General features: G+C 35.0%; 2 protein-coding genes across 2 annotated transcripts; both read right to left on the bottom strand.

Annotated features, from left to right (window-relative positions):
• Nucleotides 1-1,603: 1,603 nt before the first annotated feature.
• LOC114424492 (SNF2 domain-containing protein CLASSY 3-like) lies at nt 1,604-5,908 on the bottom strand. The gene is made up of 3 exons (XM_028391351.1): nt 4,380-5,908; nt 3,958-4,095; nt 1,604-3,583 (listed from the first exon to the last, which is right to left on the bottom strand). Exons 1-3 carry the CDS (start codon nt 5,745-5,747, stop codon nt 1,640-1,642), a joined length of 3,450 nt encoding a protein of 1,149 aa, XP_028247152.1. The 5' UTR covers nt 5,748-5,908; the 3' UTR covers nt 1,604-1,639.
• A 1,895-nt stretch (nt 5,909-7,803) lies between these two features.
• LOC114423626 (SNF2 domain-containing protein CLASSY 3-like) lies at nt 7,804-15,238 on the bottom strand. The gene is made up of 4 exons (XM_028390452.1): nt 13,377-15,238; nt 12,948-13,085; nt 8,632-12,604; nt 7,804-8,090 (listed from the first exon to the last, which is right to left on the bottom strand). Exons 1-3 carry the CDS (start codon nt 15,066-15,068, stop codon nt 10,694-10,696), a joined length of 3,741 nt encoding a protein of 1,246 aa, XP_028246253.1. The 5' UTR covers nt 15,069-15,238; the 3' UTR covers nt 7,804-8,090; nt 8,632-10,693.
• Nucleotides 15,239-17,116: the final 1,878 nt, after the last annotated feature.

Consider the following 17,116-nt stretch of genomic DNA (forward strand, 5'->3'; position numbering starts at 1 on the left):
AGACCAAAATAAAAGTCATTATTTTAGGTTTTTGTCTTTGTAACATTCATCATACCTTCATTTAGTGTATTATATCCTCAAATACAAAATTCTCACCTTTAATAATATCAAATCATTGTTCTCTAATAACTTCAAACTCTCGATGAGAATGATCTACCATTACTATAACCTCTGCAAGTTATTATTTGATAGTGATGTATTATTACTAGACTTGGTTATTTAAATATTCTGAATATTATGATTTACTATTTTACTTTATTATATTGTTAAAATGTTTAATTAGTATGTTATTTATAAATATATTGTTATTATTTTTATATGAAATAGACTCTTATGAGTCTACGAGTCGAGTCTATGAAACTCTCACGAACGCAAATTCTCGAATTTGATAATCTTGTCCGTCACTTTATTTATAAACAAAAATTAAATCAAAATTGTAATTTCAAGATTATTTATGCACTCGCAATTGGCTAAATTATGAGCTACTCATGTCTCACAAATTTTTAAATTTGATCACATGCTATGTCATAACGATGGAAGTTTTCATAAAAAACAACTATTTATTTTGCTTGAATTTTTATGTATATTTCTCCCTTTATTTAACATCTATAAGAAATAAATTTCATTTTTCTGTCAAATACTTATGAACTTATCATAACACAAACATTATAAAGAATCAAATTACAAATCTGTAAGACATAGATTACTAACTTATTGTGTGATGTGATTCACCAACAATAAAATTGTATGAATCAAGCTAGTTAGTCTTATGTTTTGTGCAGGATTATAAACAAAGAAAACAAAGGAAATTAAACAAAAGTAACCCAAAAAAAAAAGTTAATCGGCATACTAAAACATTTAAGTAATGCTTCACTTCTACATAATTTTGACAACATCATCTCACATAACATCCCAATATAATTCCTATTAGTTAACAATTATCACATCCTTATCACTTTATTTATAAGCAAATAATTAAATCAAAAGTGTAATTTCATGAGTTTTTTTTAGCGATCCCCAGTTGGCCAACCGTTGACTACTTTTATCACAGAAAGTTTTAAATTTGGTCACCCACTGTTTCACATCTATTAAAATTATACTAGTATTTTTTAAAATTTAGATATAACTTAAAAATAAACTAAAAAGGAAGATTAAAAAGATACTTTATTTATAAGAAATATATAATTTATTAAATATAATTCAGATTTAAAAATGTATAATTATTGTCACTTCGGGGGTATCCAATAAATAAATGTATAATTAATTTTTTCAATTTTCACTTCCTATAGAAGCTAATGGAATATGCTCCCACTAACAAAATGTGGCCATAAATTGGGTTTACAATTGCATTTACAAATTACAATGCTGACTGTCCAGAGTTGTTCCAACAGTTACCTGGCTTATACAGGCAAGTCTGAGAACAAGAAATAAAATTGTGAAACAAACATAGGGACACACGCATGATAAAAAAAAATGGAGCCAATAATGAACTTCAGCAATGAACCATTAGCAGTAGGTGTTGCTCACATCTTACTGTCAAATAACAAATATGATTCAATTATATATATATATATATATATATATATATATATATATATATATATATATATATATATATAACTTTACAAAGTTCCACTAATCAAAGCATCAGGGGCCCAAAGTCTCCAAAATCTCTCTCCTTTGGTTGAACCAGAAGTTCACCAAACATATCCTTAAGTTTTTCGTGCTGAACCATGATATCAAGAACTGCATCCTCAAGCGCTGCTCCACAACTGTTAAGCTTATCACTTTTAGCATTTTTATTGGAGAAAACCAGTTCAGATAACCGGTCCTTTTCTGCTTGTTTACAAAATTTGATGCATTCAGGGGTGTCCTGTGCAAGAAGATGATAAGTGTAAACAACTTTTTTTTGTCCGAGTCTATATGCTCGACAAATAGCTTGTCTTTCCACCGAGGGATTCCAAACAACATCAAGAAGCACGACCCTTGAAGCTCCAATTAAGTTAATTCCTTCAGAAGATGCTTTTATAGATGCAAGCAACACCTTTGCTTTGCTATTTGTATCATTGAAACTATGAATGAGGGACTGTTTTTGCTTTTGGTCTAGCTTGCCATACATATACAACACTTCAGTCCCCACAGACCAATGAAAGGCTGACTCGAGTTGGTCCTTGATTAAGCATAAGGTATCAATAAATTGGCTGAAAACAAGGACTTTTTCGTTAACTGCATCACATAGTCTCACAAGCTCCAACAAAAAATTGGTTTTAACTCCTCCATAAGGGTTCAATCTAAGCTTTTCCAACTGATCCTTGTCAAGAACAGATTCTTCTTTTTTTGACAGAGAGCAGTTTAGAAAAAGAGATGGATGGACTGATACCAACGCCAACTTATGTTCAAAGTTCAGTATGTTTTGAGAAGAATCAATGATGTCCAAAGTTTCTTGCTGCAACCTGTCTGGCTTCAAAACCAGCACACAATCTCTCAACCCGGGAAGGTTCTTCTGAAGAATGCTACCTTTGTGAACATGAACAAAGGGATTCATCAGCGATTTCAGCTGCTTTATTTTCTCATCAGCTGAATTTCCAGAATAAATGGGTTCATAACTCGCATATTTTGAAGCTTTCCTTTCCTTCCTTAGTCTACTTTGGCAAAACTTCTTGAGTTCTTGCGGTATGCTGTCAGGAAAGGATGGCTTCATTAAGCACAAAATATTGTAGAGTTCCAGAAAATTGTTCTGGAAAGGAGTCCCTGAAAGAAGGACTCGCTTTTGAGATCTACTTTCTGAGAGAACCTTCCAAATATAGCTACGCTGATTCCGTGGTGTGTGCCCTTCATCAAGAATTAGCAAACCAGGATAGTCACGCAAAACCTTTCCCATTGCAGTTTCAATGTACTCCCTAGTCCTTGCACGTTTCTTCCCTTTTTTCATCTTTTTATTTTTCTTCTCTTTTTTCCCATCATCTTCGCACAACCCCCTGGCTAGCCTCTCATACAAATGGTAGCTGATTAATAGAATGCTCTTTTCCTTGTACCACGAACACAACTTCACCATTCGGATGGCATCCTTATTCTGCCTTTGATTGCCAGACAAGTCAACTTCATTAATGTCTTGCTCGTTTCCGGATAATTCAGCATTGTTCAAGTTATGAAAGGGAATTCCTAGGTTCCACTTCCTTAACTCATCTTCCCAAGTAAGCAATATGTTGGCAGGAGCAATGATAATAGGTAGACACTTGGGAAACAGTTGCAAATATGTCTGAAGAAACACCATGGTCAACTTTGTCTTTCCTGTTCCAGGAGCATGTGAAATAATGCACCCACCCTCAGTATGCATGTCAACCCTCTTCAACTCGGCAAGGTCAATGGTTCCTGCCAAACTTGTCCAAATAAACTCAAACCCTTCTTGTTGATGAGGAAACAAGCTTTCTTTTATGTCAGGAATAAGATCCCAGACCGTGCCTTCATTGTGAGACCAAACTGCCTCCGAGTCATCAACAGAATCATTAAACAGAACCCCATCAAATTGTGAAGTTTTCCCTCCATCAGATAACGCCTCTCGACCAGATCTTTCATTATCCACCTGTGTTATGCACAAAGCCAACAAGGACACATACATCAGTACTTCATACCAACCTATTTCATTAAGCTTGACAATCGAGTCAGAACAAACATAAGTAGCAAAAAATTGTTTAAGCTCTATGGTTCTCACAGGAAGCAGTGTGCTTTGCTTTTTCAATAAGAAAACAATTAAACATTTAACAATAGTGAGCAACATAGCCGATAAAAAAAAAAGTGAGCAGCATAGTTCAATAGATAATAACACACATCATCCTTTATGCCTAAGTATGTGAAAAGATACTGGGATTAAAAATGGCAATAACAAAGTCTACTTAACATCCTAAAATTTAAGGAAAATAGTTTTCGAAACCATCATCAAATTCAGACCGTGCTTACAAATGGTGGCGTGATATATTTGATTTCAGTGTGAATCCAACCACACCATCTGCAGTATATCCCAATCTCCTCATTGAAAATAGTGTCGTGCTTGCACTGTGAGGCTGAATTTTCTTCATTTTCCCCTACTTTATCAATCTGCAGATTATAACATACAAAGTTGGTTAATAATTTCTCCTCTCTAATAACAATTTGTTTGAACATATATCCATTCATGAAGAATTCAAAACCAGAGCTCAAATATTCAAAATCACATGCTACCACCCTACCACTAGCATTCTTCTTAAGCACTGTTTCACTCACATAAGCGTGTAAAAATACAAACTTAAAATTCAAGTGTTCTTATAATCTACTGACTTACTGAAACTATACTACATCTATATATTTTTCTTCAGTCATTCAGCTAGTAAAAAGAGATTTACCTGAGACCCAATTTCTTCAACTCGAAGGAGCATATCCATTTCACCCCACAAGTTATCTAACTCCTTCTCAAACTCTGATTTTTCAATGAGTTCTTTCTTCGTAAAGTTCCAATTCACAAGGACTGTCTCCCTAGAAGCTAGTGGCTGAGTCTGACCCTGATCAATATCATCATCCTTTTCTTCCAACTGATTTGAATCATCTTTAACAGAATCATTCTCGCCCCAAAAGCATTCAGTAAAAAACTTGAGGCATCGGTTTTTTGTTCTAGATGGCATCCTTAGGACTTCATACAGCTCATGTTTGTCGCCAGTTTCGTCATCCACCACCCTTACCTTCTCTGGCTTCTCACGTTTATTGCTGTTAAACTCATATTTATGCTCTCCTACCTCGCCGGCATCAACATTATTATTTTTCTCACTCATCTTGACCACAGCTGAATCTCCTGTCTTATTCTCCAATGACACATTTTGATGGTCTCTATCTCTTTTTTTCATATGTTCCAATGCTTCAGCTTCTTCAGACTGCATAGAGCGATCTGAACTTTCCGAGTGATCACCAAAGGCATCAGCATTGACACTCTCCACCCTCTTTACTTTATGCTTCTGTGCTGCATTCCCTGGTTCCTCCTTATACATCTCAGATTTATTAGAGGTTGCACTAGAACAATCAGCACCAATCCGTGGCTCTTCCTCCTCTACAAGCTCAATATCTTTCCTTTCACCTTTTCTTTTGTAAACTACACTACTTTCAGTTTCACTCTCCACCTTTCTCACCCTCTCTTTCACCATCTTTCTGTATCCACCCCTCTCACCATCATCATATGAAGAAGAATCACTGCTCGAGTAGTAATGACTCTCATTCCCATCATCATCAACCTGAAAATCTTCATCACTGGTCACAGCATTCTCACTCTCCGATAAACTAGACAAAAGAGAATCATATCCCTCATCATTTGAACCACTCTCAGCCACAGCATGCTCCTTCTCACCGCCACAACCTTTACCCTCCTCGCTCTTCCTTTCCTTTTCCTCTTCACCCAGAAACCTCTTCTTCTCAAAATCACTCAACCCCTCTTCACCATCATCATCTTCACTGTCACTGATTTTAATAGGGTCATCTGCACGCCCTCCCAAATTCTGAAAACCATGTTCAGATACCCTTTCCCGCTTCAAAGCACGAGCACCAGATGATGATGACGATGAAGAAGCACCAGGCCCAGGTTCAACTTTCACACTTGCACCTTCTTCATTATCTTCCAAGACAATCTCTTCATGGTAGTCATGCACCCTTTTTTTCTTCTCACCCATTATTAAACCACTTCCAACCACCCTTCCCCGCTTGCTACGCGTCCTGTCAGCAACATACATTTCAAACAACAAAGACAACAAAAGAATGTGACAAGTGATAAAGGGTGCGAAGGAGAAAAAAGAAACTGAGACAATGCGTTGGAGAAAGAAGAAGAGGAAGAAGAAAACGTGGTCAGAAAGTAAACGAGAGAGAGAAGGTGAATTGAATTCTGACTTGTGAGTTAGAGTACCTAAACACGCACCAACCACAAAGGTGAATGAAATTATGATTTCTGCAGAACCTATTTGACATGTACCTAAATAAGTTCGAAAAGTCTTCATGATTTTGACACAAACTAGATTTTGGAAATCCAAGTACAAGAATACCAGTCTTCAAAATTATATTTTCAAAAATTGTTTTATACTTTGAGAATTGAAATCATTAATACTACATCTCTGCAAATTAATCAGTACAAGTCTCACTCCAGCTGACATGCTGATTTAGAAATAGATTATATTTATATATATTGAAAAGAAAAACATTGTGTTACTCCATGAAACAGACATGTACTTAATACCGATACTCGTGGGTACGTACGGCTAGGTACTCAAAATATTTATAAAAAAAATGAGTACTTAATTTGGATACATATTGGATTCGCAGGTCTCATGGCTAAAAATATTAGGTTTTTCATTAATTCTTTTTGGACATCTTCTCTTATTCACACTTCTTTGACAACACGTTGAGCCTACAGGACCTCATCTCTAATTGTCCCGACACCCAATAAGTATTTCAATTATTATTAACATTTTAGTTTATTGCTCATTAGAACTTGGAAAATTTGTTGTATTATGATTTATCGTAGTGTCTTTAATCTTTTTTTATGTTATAAATTATGTTTTATTTGTATGTTTTTTATCATTTATAAAATGTAGTCATGTTTATATTAAATACTATTTTTAATATATGCATATTTTTTAAATTTTGTATTAACATACCCGTATCTTAGATTTTTGAAAAATCTCATATCTTTATCCGTATACTCAGTATCGGTGTCGTACCCGAATCCTCGCAACGTAGGTGTTACTCTTCAAACAAATTTAAGTTTTAGTAAACTTTAATTTGAAATCAATGGCCTTGACTTTTTTTTCTACACTATTAGAAGTATAAAATTATATTAAAAATTGATTTTTGAATTCATGTGATTATAGAATATTATCAATAAAAGTTGCAAATATTGTCATTGTTAAAAGAAGTTCTTAAAATTAATTTCTTTTGTATTTAATCTGAGATCTAACTATGTTACAAGATAGTGACTGAATAATAGATTATCATAAAGCGAAATGTTGAAATTATTTATTATAAAACTTGATGAATAATATCAAAGTAAAAATAAAATTTATAATTTGACTAAGGCCTAAAAAGTTCTAGACACAGAGTGTGTGTCTTGAGAGCTAGTAAGAAAAAGAGAATTTAAGTGCAATTATTTTGGCTGGTTTGATGTCTTTCAAAGATTAATGAAACGCACTTGGTCATTAATTAAAAAAGATTCCAATTGCTTTCTATCTGTAATTAGTTAGCTTGAGTGTAGCAATTCAAAAGTTTTAGTGTGTCTCAGTTTTGTTTTGTTTTTTTAAGGGAAAAAAAGGTAGATTAAGTTTTCCTTTTTTAGATCAACCTGGCGTGAGTTTGCATGGTAGGCAGAAAAAGAAAAAAAAAGCTAAATTAGGGGAGTAATAATTTCCACACTTTTTTTTTTGTATTCAAGGAAAATGGGAATTGATGTTATTGCCCGAAATCCTTAAACAAGAAGGTTCTTGTTTCTTTTCTTTACATTTAGGTTAAAATATATTTATTTTTTTCATTGTAAATTTAAATAGGTTATTTTTTTATTCAATCATAATTTCGGATAACCCAAACCTATATGTATCATGTTGATATAAAAAATATCATTTTTTTTTTAATTTTTTACATCAGTTATAATTATAACTAATGTAGAATAACGATTTCTACACCTGTCATAATTATAACTAATCAATGTAAAAGTTTCCCATTTAAATTCATCATCGGGCATTCTCCATGAAGCACCATTTTCTCCAAATTTTGATGATTATCTATCTTGAGAAGAGAGTAATGTAGTATCAAAGAGAATGTTATGAGTTTCATCACTAGCCCCATGCCATCGAGTGAATTGGTTTATCATTGAGTGACTTGCACCTACACAATTTGACCATACATCATGATGATTAGTAGTAATCTGAGTTTGCTTTCCCTTCTGGATCTTGGTTTCTGCCAGGGGTTTTAACATTTCAGCTGGCTTAGTTGTCTGCCTTTCTACCTCTGCCAGTCAATATAGACTTTTTAGGGAGCTTAGATTTTTCTACCATCCCTTCTTACTGCATTAGCTTCTGAAGCTTTGTTTCCTAAACGACAAATATCAGTCTTTTAAATTTGTCTTTTTCGGTGTATTATTCTAAAAGGCATAGAGTGGGGTATACATATACATACATGTATGTATATATATATATATATATATATATATATATAACTTGTAAATTGATAATATTAACACAATCAGTGATATTGCACAAAATAATATCAATATATAGTGATTATCGTTAGAATAAAGGCCAATGAAATTTCTGAAAAGGAAATGATTTTAGTGACAGTATATAAATAGTTTCACTTCTAGTTCAGTAGTGGTTAACCAAGATGGGTTTATGCTTTACCATTTTTGCCTGAGATTTAGTTTTCTTATTATTTATCTTCACAATCTTCTGTAACATAACCAAGTTTTTATCAGCCACTTACGAAGGAAAAACAGTGTTGAAAATCTCAGCCAGTGTGATATTGAAAATTAAAACTAAAAGCAAAACCAAATAACCACACTATTTTTTCAAGGTAGAAGGGAAGGGAGAATTGAAAATATTGTACGAAACCACTTGGCTGAAAATTAGGCACAACCTTTTGACCAATGAGGACAGAATTGCTATTTGCTGACAATTTCATTCAAACGCAACTTCTTTTAAGCTGGTAGTAGCATAGAAAAAGACCTACATAAACAAACCAGCAAATTGACAAACAAAATTGAGCACCCCATCATTACATAGTAACCAAGCAATCATTAGTATTTGTTTAGTGCATCAAATGTAAAGTTTTGAGTATAGTAAATTCAAACATAATAAGGAGGTAACCTGGCTGATGGGACCTATTTTAAGTATGTTCTGAAAACTTCATGAATTTTGCCCATGGACCCCAAGGTGAAGTTTCCTTTCGACAACTTTTTAAGTAGTTCAGGTTGTTTATCCATAGGAACAACTTCATGAATTTTGTCCATGAACCCCAACCCAGTCTCTCCCATGCATAGATCAAAAGTCATTGGACAAGACTAAAATTTAAGATTTACGGGAACTGACACATACATAATAACATATTGGCACTAGAAGCAATCCAGTCTCCCATGCCTAGCTCAGTCCTTTTGAATACTATGAAATGATCTCAAATGCAGAGATTAAGAAGAACATGAATCCATGTAAAGCACTAAATTACCAGTAACAAATGCAACTCAATTTCTGAGTGGGTTGACATCCAAAACTTTGTAAGGTATATTGCAGTAGTCTAAAAATGCTGGTAAAGCAAGTAAAAATGTCAGTATAAAAAACCAAAGGAAAATATTGTGCAAATCTAAACGAGAAAAACTACAATAATAAAAAAGAAAGATGTAGCAACCACCAATATAATAGCCGTGCTCACAATTATATGCGAGATAAATCAATAGGGTGAATACAGCCTCATTTGAAAGTGGCAATTGACTACCAATGTGTCATTTTTTCTATCCTCTTTCTATTTCTACATTCAATGCTACTATTTAAAATTCTTGATAATTTTGTAATTGTAAGGTGACCTATCTTGTACTCAAAATAAATAAATAAAAACTACACACACAAGTATATGTCCAAAAACAACAAAAAAAATTGCTCTATTAAGTAGGCATCGACCGATCCCAAACCTCAAATACACCTCCAATCTTTGTGCATTTGTCAATAGTTACATTGTTGATCTTGCCTGCATATTGTTTAGAAATGATTCAGTTACTTTTAGCATTTTCATCAACTGATAAGTAACTGGATAGCAAATAAGAAAAGGAAAGAAAGAAGGACTTCACCTTGAATCTGCAAAACAGAGTTTTGGCATCCATAAAGAAGAAGAATGAAAATGAAGATTGAAATTTACCTTGGCCGAGAAGAACCAGAAAATAGTTAATGAAATGGAAAAAAGTAAAACCAGAAAGTCATCACCACAAACCCAGAAGGACAAGAAAAAAACAAAAAAGGAAAAGCCTAGCAGAAGTGCAGAACACATACCGCCGGGGATGAATGAATTAGTAGATAGATGAACCTTTACGTTTGGAGCGTCTCTAAGAAATAACAAATCAACCACCAATGTTGCTTCAGATAGATTGAAGGTAAAGGAAAACACACTCTTCCTCGTGCAACAACCCATGTTAGCTCAACAGAAATTTATCAAAAAAAAAAAAAAATCTTGTGAATAATTTCTTTAACTTTTGCTTGACCCTGGCTGCATTTCCTTGCTCCCTCTATTAAGTCTATGTAAACATATTCAAGCACACAAGCAACAAAATTTGACCATTCTAGTTGGGCCAAACTTGTTCAAAATCCACAAATTGGGTTTACAATTGCATTTAAGGTGTTTCTTGCTTTCCAGAGACCAGAGTTGTTCCAACAGTTATCTGGTTTATAAAGGCAAGACAGAACAAAAAATAAAATTCAGAGATCACACTAGAAAATTCTAGAAATAAAATTGTGCAACTAACATAATGACACAGGCATGATCAAAAAATGGAGCCAATAAATTAAAGAACTTTTGTATTCAACCATTAGCCGTATTTGTGGTTGCCGTTCAAAAGTTTCTGTATTAAATAAATTGTGCAACGAACATTTTTCTGTCAAACAAAAAACTATGAATCAATCAGATATATCTTTAGAAAATTCCATTAAACAAAGCATCAGGGGCACAAAGTCTCCTGATCTCCCTCCTTTGGTTGAACCAGACATTCACCAAATATATCCTTGAGTTTTTCATGCTGAACCATGGCATCAAGAACTTTATCCTCAATTACTCCACTTCTCTTGAGCTTATCACTTTCAGCATTTCTATTTGAGAAAACCAGTTCAGATAACCGGTTCTTTTCTGCTTGTTTACAATATTTGGTGCATTCAGGGGTGCCTTGTGCAAGAAGATGATAAGTGTAAACAACCTTCTTTTGTCCAAGTCTATATGCTCGGCAAATAGCTTGTCTTTCCACCGAGGGATTCCAAACAACATCAAGAAGCACGACCCTTGAAGCTCCAACTAAGTTAATTCCTTCAGAAGATGCTTTTATAGAAGCAAGCAACACCTTTGCTTGGCTATTGGCATCATTGAAACTATGAATTAGGGACTGCTTTTGCTTTTGGTCAACCCTGCCATGCATAAACAACACTTCTCTGCCCTCAGACCAATTGAAGGCTGACTCGAGTTGGTCCTTAATTAAGATCAAGGTATCAATAAATTGGCTGAAAACAAGGACTTTCTCATCAACTGCATCACATAAATTCACAAATTCCATCAAAAATTTTGTTTTGACCCCTTCATAAGAGTCCAATCTACACTTCTTTAACTGATCCATGTCAATAACAGATTCTTCCTTTTTTGAGAGAGAGCAGTTGAGGAAAAGGGATGGGTGTACAGAGACCAAGGCCAATTTGTGTTCAAAATTGAGTCCATTTTGAGAACATTCAATGCTATCCAGAATTTTTTGCTGCAAGATTTCGGGCTTCAAAATCAGTACACAATCTTGTAACCCAAGAAGGTTCTTCTGAAGAATGCTACCTTTGTGAACATGAACAAAGGGATTCATCAGCAATTTCAGCTGTTTTATTTTCTCGTCAGCCGGATTTCCAGAATTAATGGACTCCCAACTCACATCTTTTGAAGCTTTCCTTTCCTGTATCAGTTTACTTTGGCAAAACTTCTTCAGTTCTTGCGGTATGTTGTCAGAAAAGGATGGTTTCATTAAGCAAAAAATATTGAAGAGTTCCAGAAAATTGTTCTGGAAAGGAGTCCCTGAAAGAAGGATTCGCTTCTGACTTCTACTTTCTGAAAGAACCTTCCAAATACAGCTACGCTGATTCCTCGGTGTGTGCCCTTCATCAAGAACTAATAAACCAGGATAGTCTCGCAGAACCTTTCCCATCGCAGTTTCAATGCTTGCACGTTTCTTCTCTTTCCGAATCTTTCTGTTTTTCTTCTCTTTCTCCCCATCATCTTCAGACTTTCCCCCAGCTAGCTTCTCATATAAATTGTAGCTGATTAACAGAATGCTCTTCTCTTTGTACCATGAACACAGCTTCAGCATTCTTATGGCATCCTTATTCAGCTCTTGATAACCAAATTCATTAATTACATTTTCTTTTCCTGACAATTCAGCATTGTTCAGGTTATGGAATGGAATTCCTATGTTCCACTTCCTCAACTCATCTTCCCAAGTAAGAAGTATGTTGGCAGGAGCAATGATAACAGGTAGACACTTGGGAAACAGTTGCAAATATGTCTGAAGAAACACCATGGTCAACTTTGTCTTTCCTGTTCCAGGAGCATGTGAAATAATGCACCCACCCTCAGTACCCGGGTCAACCCTCTTCAACTCAGCAAGGTTGGTGGTTCCTGCCAAACTTGTCCAAATAAACTCAAACCCTTCTTGTTGATGAGGAAACAAGCCTTTTTTAATGTCAGAAATAATATCCCAAACTGTTCCTTCATTGTGAGACCAAGCTGCCCCTGAGTCATCACCACAATCATCAAACGTAGCTCCATCAAACTGTGAGGTTTTCCATGCACCAGGAAATGCCTCTCTACCGGATCTTTTGGAATCCACCTGTATTATATGCACAAGGACGCATACATCAGTACTTCCTACCATTTCATTAAGCATGATAATCAAGTCAGAACAACCACGAATTAGCAAATTAGCAAATAAATATTTAAGCTCCATGGTTCTCATAAGAAGCAGTGTGATTTGCCTTTTAAATAAGAAAAAAACACATAACAATAGTGAGCAGCATAGTTCAATAGATAATACCACATATCATTCTTTTTGCCTATGTTCATAAGTGAAAAGATACTAGGCCTAAAAGTGGCAATAACAAAGTCTACTTTACATCCTAAAATTAAGGAAATTAGATTTCTATAAACCATCATCAACTTTAATCTGTGCTTACAAATGGTGGCATGATGTATTTGATTTCAGTGGCAATCCAACCACACCATCTGCAGTATACCCCAATCTCCTCATTAAAAATAGTGTCATGCTTGCACTGCAAGGCTGGATTTTCTTCCTTTGCTCTTGCTTCATCAACCTGCAGATAATAACATACAAAGTTAGTTACTAATTTCTCCTCTCATATAAATAACAATTTGTTTTAACATTTATCCATTTATGAAGAATTTATCAAAACAGAGCTCAAATATTCAAAATCACATGCTACCACCCTACTACTATCACTAGCATCCTTCTTAAGCACTACTGACTCATGCACATAAAAATACAAACTTAAATGCTACCACCTTTAACATCTAATGACTATAACTGAAATTATATTACATTTATATATTTCTCTTCGGCCTTTCAGCAAATAAAAAAAAATTACCTGGATCCCAATTTCTCCAGCTCGAAGCAACATCTCCATTTCAGCCCACAACATGTCTAACTCTTTCTCAGCCTCTGATTTTTCAACAGGGTTCTTCTTCAGAAAGTCCCATGTCAAAGGGATTCCCACCCCACAAGCTAATGGCTGAGTCTGACCCTGAACAACAACACCATCCTTTTCTTCCAACTCCATTGGATCATCTTTGTCAGAATCAGGCTTTCCCCAAAAGCATTCGGTGAAGAATTTAAAACCTATGTTCTTTGATCTATTTGACATCCTTAGGACTTCATGGAGCCCATTTTTGTCACCATTTCCATCATCCTCCTTCATAACAACTTTAGCTGAATCTCCCATCTTCTCTTGCCTTTTTGGCAAAGGAGAAACACTTCTCACACCTGATGGCAAACGCTTCTTCTTCAACATAGTTGAATCTCCTGCCTCAGTTTCTTGAAGAGCAATATCCAATTCATTCCATAGCATATCAATCTCCTTCGCAGATTCTGCTTCCACAGGTTTTTTCTTCTGGCAGTTGCCATTCAAAGGGACTGTCTCCCTAGCAGCTAACGGCAGACTCGGTCTCGGAACCTGATTAGCAAAGAGCTCATCAGCAGCAGCATTGACACTTTCTCCTCTCTCTGCTGCATCATCTATCACTTCTGCCTGCCTTGTTTCATCCTTGCAAGTACACGATTTGCTAGATGTCACACTAGCACAATCAGCACCATTCCATTTCTCAACCATCTCCTCCTCCTCCACCTGCATTCTCCGATTCCCTTTACCTTTTCTTCTACTAACTCCACTGCTCCCGGATTTACTCACCAGATTTCTGACCCTCTCCTTCACAAACTTCTTGTACAACTCTCCCCTCTCATCATCACAAGAGGAATCATCATCACTCTCACTCTCCTCCTCAATGCTTGAATAGTCTTCCTCATCATCAGCCCTTTCATCCTCAACACCAACCTTAAAATCATCATCACTTGAATCATCGTCCTCGCTCGAAGAGGACGAACTCGAACCAAATCCATCATCAGAAGACACGCTACTACGATCCCTGCCGTGGTCCTCCTCGCTCTGACCACCCCCATCATCTGAAACACACAGCATAACAACCGGGTTCTCGGGTCTAGAACCGCACTCATCATCGTCACCACCACCAAAGCTTGCAACTTTCTCAGCAGCCACGTAACACAACACTTCAGGGCCTTCATCCTTCTCTTCCACCTTAACCTCAACCCTCTTCTTCTTCTGCTCACATTCCCCATACACCTCTTCCTCAGCTTCATCATCATCTTCATCAATTTCAACAACCTCAAAAGGACCATCATCCTCACTCTCTCCCAGAAACTCAAAACCCCTTTCCATAGATTTTTCAATCTTCGCACTCGCACCTTCACCTCCACCCTTGAGTTCTTTCACGAAAACCAATTCATCATCATCGTAATCCACCACTCTCCTCCTCTTCCGACTCCTGATCAAACCACCCCGAACCTCGACTCCTTTGCTTCGCGTCCTACGAGCTGGTCCAGTATACTCATTCATTTCAAACAACAAAACCAACACAAAAAAAAGACCCTTTTCTTTCCTGTTTCTTCGAACAATAATCAGAAACACCCCACAACGCAAGATCTCTTTTTTATCCTCTAGAGTCCACCAGGATCCACCGAGAAGGCAACGAGCGAAAATGAGCATCTGAGAAGAAGATGAGAAAGAGAACGCAGAAAGTGTTTGAAGGGAAGAGGAAGAAGGAGAAACCGTGTTGGGGAAGTAAATAAACGAAAGATAGAGGAAGCTGAAGGGGGGGGGGGTTCACAGTGACAGAGTAGAGTTTCTAAATATGTAAAAGTGGCGCCAATGAGAGAACAAATCGACCTCTGAATAAGGGCCCTGTTTGTGACATGTTGGCAAAAAATAGCAAAAGATAATAAAGCACAAAGGTCAAAAAAGACTTTAAGGATCTCTACGGAGACTGAGATGCTGACAAAAAGATCACACTCGATACAAGAATATCGATGTTTATGTTTATGTTGTCTTGCAAAGTCTTACTAAGTCTTAAAAGCACTGTAGGAAATGCTCTAAACTTACACTACATTGATGTACATTTTATAATGTTTGGGAATCTTTTTTATGCAAAAATTACAAAGTAACGGGAAAATTATTTTTGCTTTGCGTTAAAAAAAACGCAGATTCAAACACACCGTTAATCATCCACTTTGTCACGTTGATCCCCTTTCTCTTTTGTCAAGTGAACTCCCTAGTCCTCTTTCTTGATTTGTTGTTTTCTGATAATAATAAAAAGTACAAAATATATTATATTAAAGGAGGTTTTAACTTTTTAACCCATTTCTAATTGTGAATTGTCCATCAACATGTGATAACGATAAAAATAGAAAATTGTTTTAATCGAAGATATTTGTTGGATGTAAATATGAAATCGTTTGATTTTATTTTTATTTTTCTATTAGAGTTAATGATGCATAAATTAATAGATGGGAACAATGTTGTTATTTTTTTACTTCTATTAAATTTTTATTTATTTATTCTATACTTGTACTTTTTTTTGGTGAAATTCTATACTTGTACTTATTTCTTATTATTTATATTTTTATTGATTAGTTTCTAAATTTATACTCATTCTATCGTACCAGGCCCGTCCCAATCCCAAGGTAAGGAAAAGCCTGATTTTTCTTTGATGACATAAAATGCGTTTAAAAAATGAAAATTAAGAAAATGAGTTGAATAAATTAAACCAAACTTATACTACAGAAAATAAGTTGAATGAATTAAACCAAACTTATATGACAGACAAGCATGTGAAACTAATAGGATGAACTAAAATACTATTTATTAAATTTTTTTGGAGAATGACAATTAAATGAATTTTAGAGGTTCTATGAGAAGATCGAATGGCTCATTGAAGGTATAATGGGGTTGGTTACTTATGGGGTGACTAACCATAGTTCATATGATTGTCATAAAGATGAGAAATAGTAACGTGTGTGCATATTAATGTAGCTGAGTTTGTACAAGAGTAACCAATATTGGCTGCTAACTGGCTTTGTTGTAGAGTATAGATAGATGTTGGCGAGTGATGGTGGCTAAGACATCAAGGAATAATGGAGGGTGTGGGTAAGGTTTTACTTCATATTAGATTATTAGATTTTAAATCCAGAGATGCAAGGGTTTTTTTAGTTATATACTTCTTTCTTTTTAGTTATATACTTTTAATTCATACATTTTAATTTTACTCTTTTATTTATTAATGGAAACATGAAAATATTGAAGAAAATATAAATCAAGTGTCATGTTAATAAGGATTTGTGTACGAGTAATTGAAAATTGATTATTTTGAAAGGCCTAATCCGTCACAATTCAGCAAATAAAAATCATAACACCAAATGGAATTTTAAATATTATCTTTTGATCTAACGTATAACCTTGATTTGGTAATAAAACTAGTCATATTCTTTTCTATTAATAAATTTTTTGATGGAATACTTTTCTATTAATACATAATAACTTATTTGTTGGATTTCTTAATTATCATTCTTTCAGTTACTTATTTATTTTTGTGCTTTAATTTGAACCTTATTTATGAAAAGGTGTTACACGAACATTAAAGCTAATGCTAATTAAGGCTCCACTAGTCCAAGATGAAGGGATCATGTTGTAAAGGCATGCAAAGGTTTGTCTTGTTAAACGCTCAAGTTAATATTTTCGTTAGAATAACTTGCATTAAA

Source organism: Glycine soja, chromosome 8, assembly GCF_004193775.1.
Source record: "Glycine soja cultivar W05 chromosome 8, ASM419377v2, whole genome shotgun sequence".
Classification (NCBI taxonomy): domain Eukaryota; kingdom Viridiplantae; phylum Streptophyta; class Magnoliopsida; order Fabales; family Fabaceae; genus Glycine; species Glycine soja.

Coding starts and splice junctions, on each gene's coding strand:
- LOC114423626 (XM_028390452.1), bottom strand. CDS start 15,068: ATGCTCATTTTCGCTCGTTGCCTTCTCGGTGGATCCTGGTGGACTCTA. Junction 13,086..13,376: donor CTGGAGAAATTGGGATCCAG/GTAATTTTTTTT, acceptor TATTATCTGCAG/GTTGATGAAGCAAGAGCAAA. Junction 12,605..12,947: donor AATACATCATGCCACCATTT/GTAAGCACAGAT, acceptor CATATAATACAG/GTGGATTCCAAAAGATCCGG.
- LOC114424492 (XM_028391351.1), bottom strand. CDS start 5,747: ATGTATGTTGCTGACAGGACGCGTAGCAAGCGGGGAAGGGTGGTTGGA. Junction 4,096..4,379: donor TTGAAGAAATTGGGTCTCAG/GTAAATCTCTTT, acceptor TATAATCTGCAG/ATTGATAAAGTAGGGGAAAA. Junction 3,584..3,957: donor AATATATCACGCCACCATTT/GTAAGCACGGTC, acceptor TGCATAACACAG/GTGGATAATGAAAGATCTGG.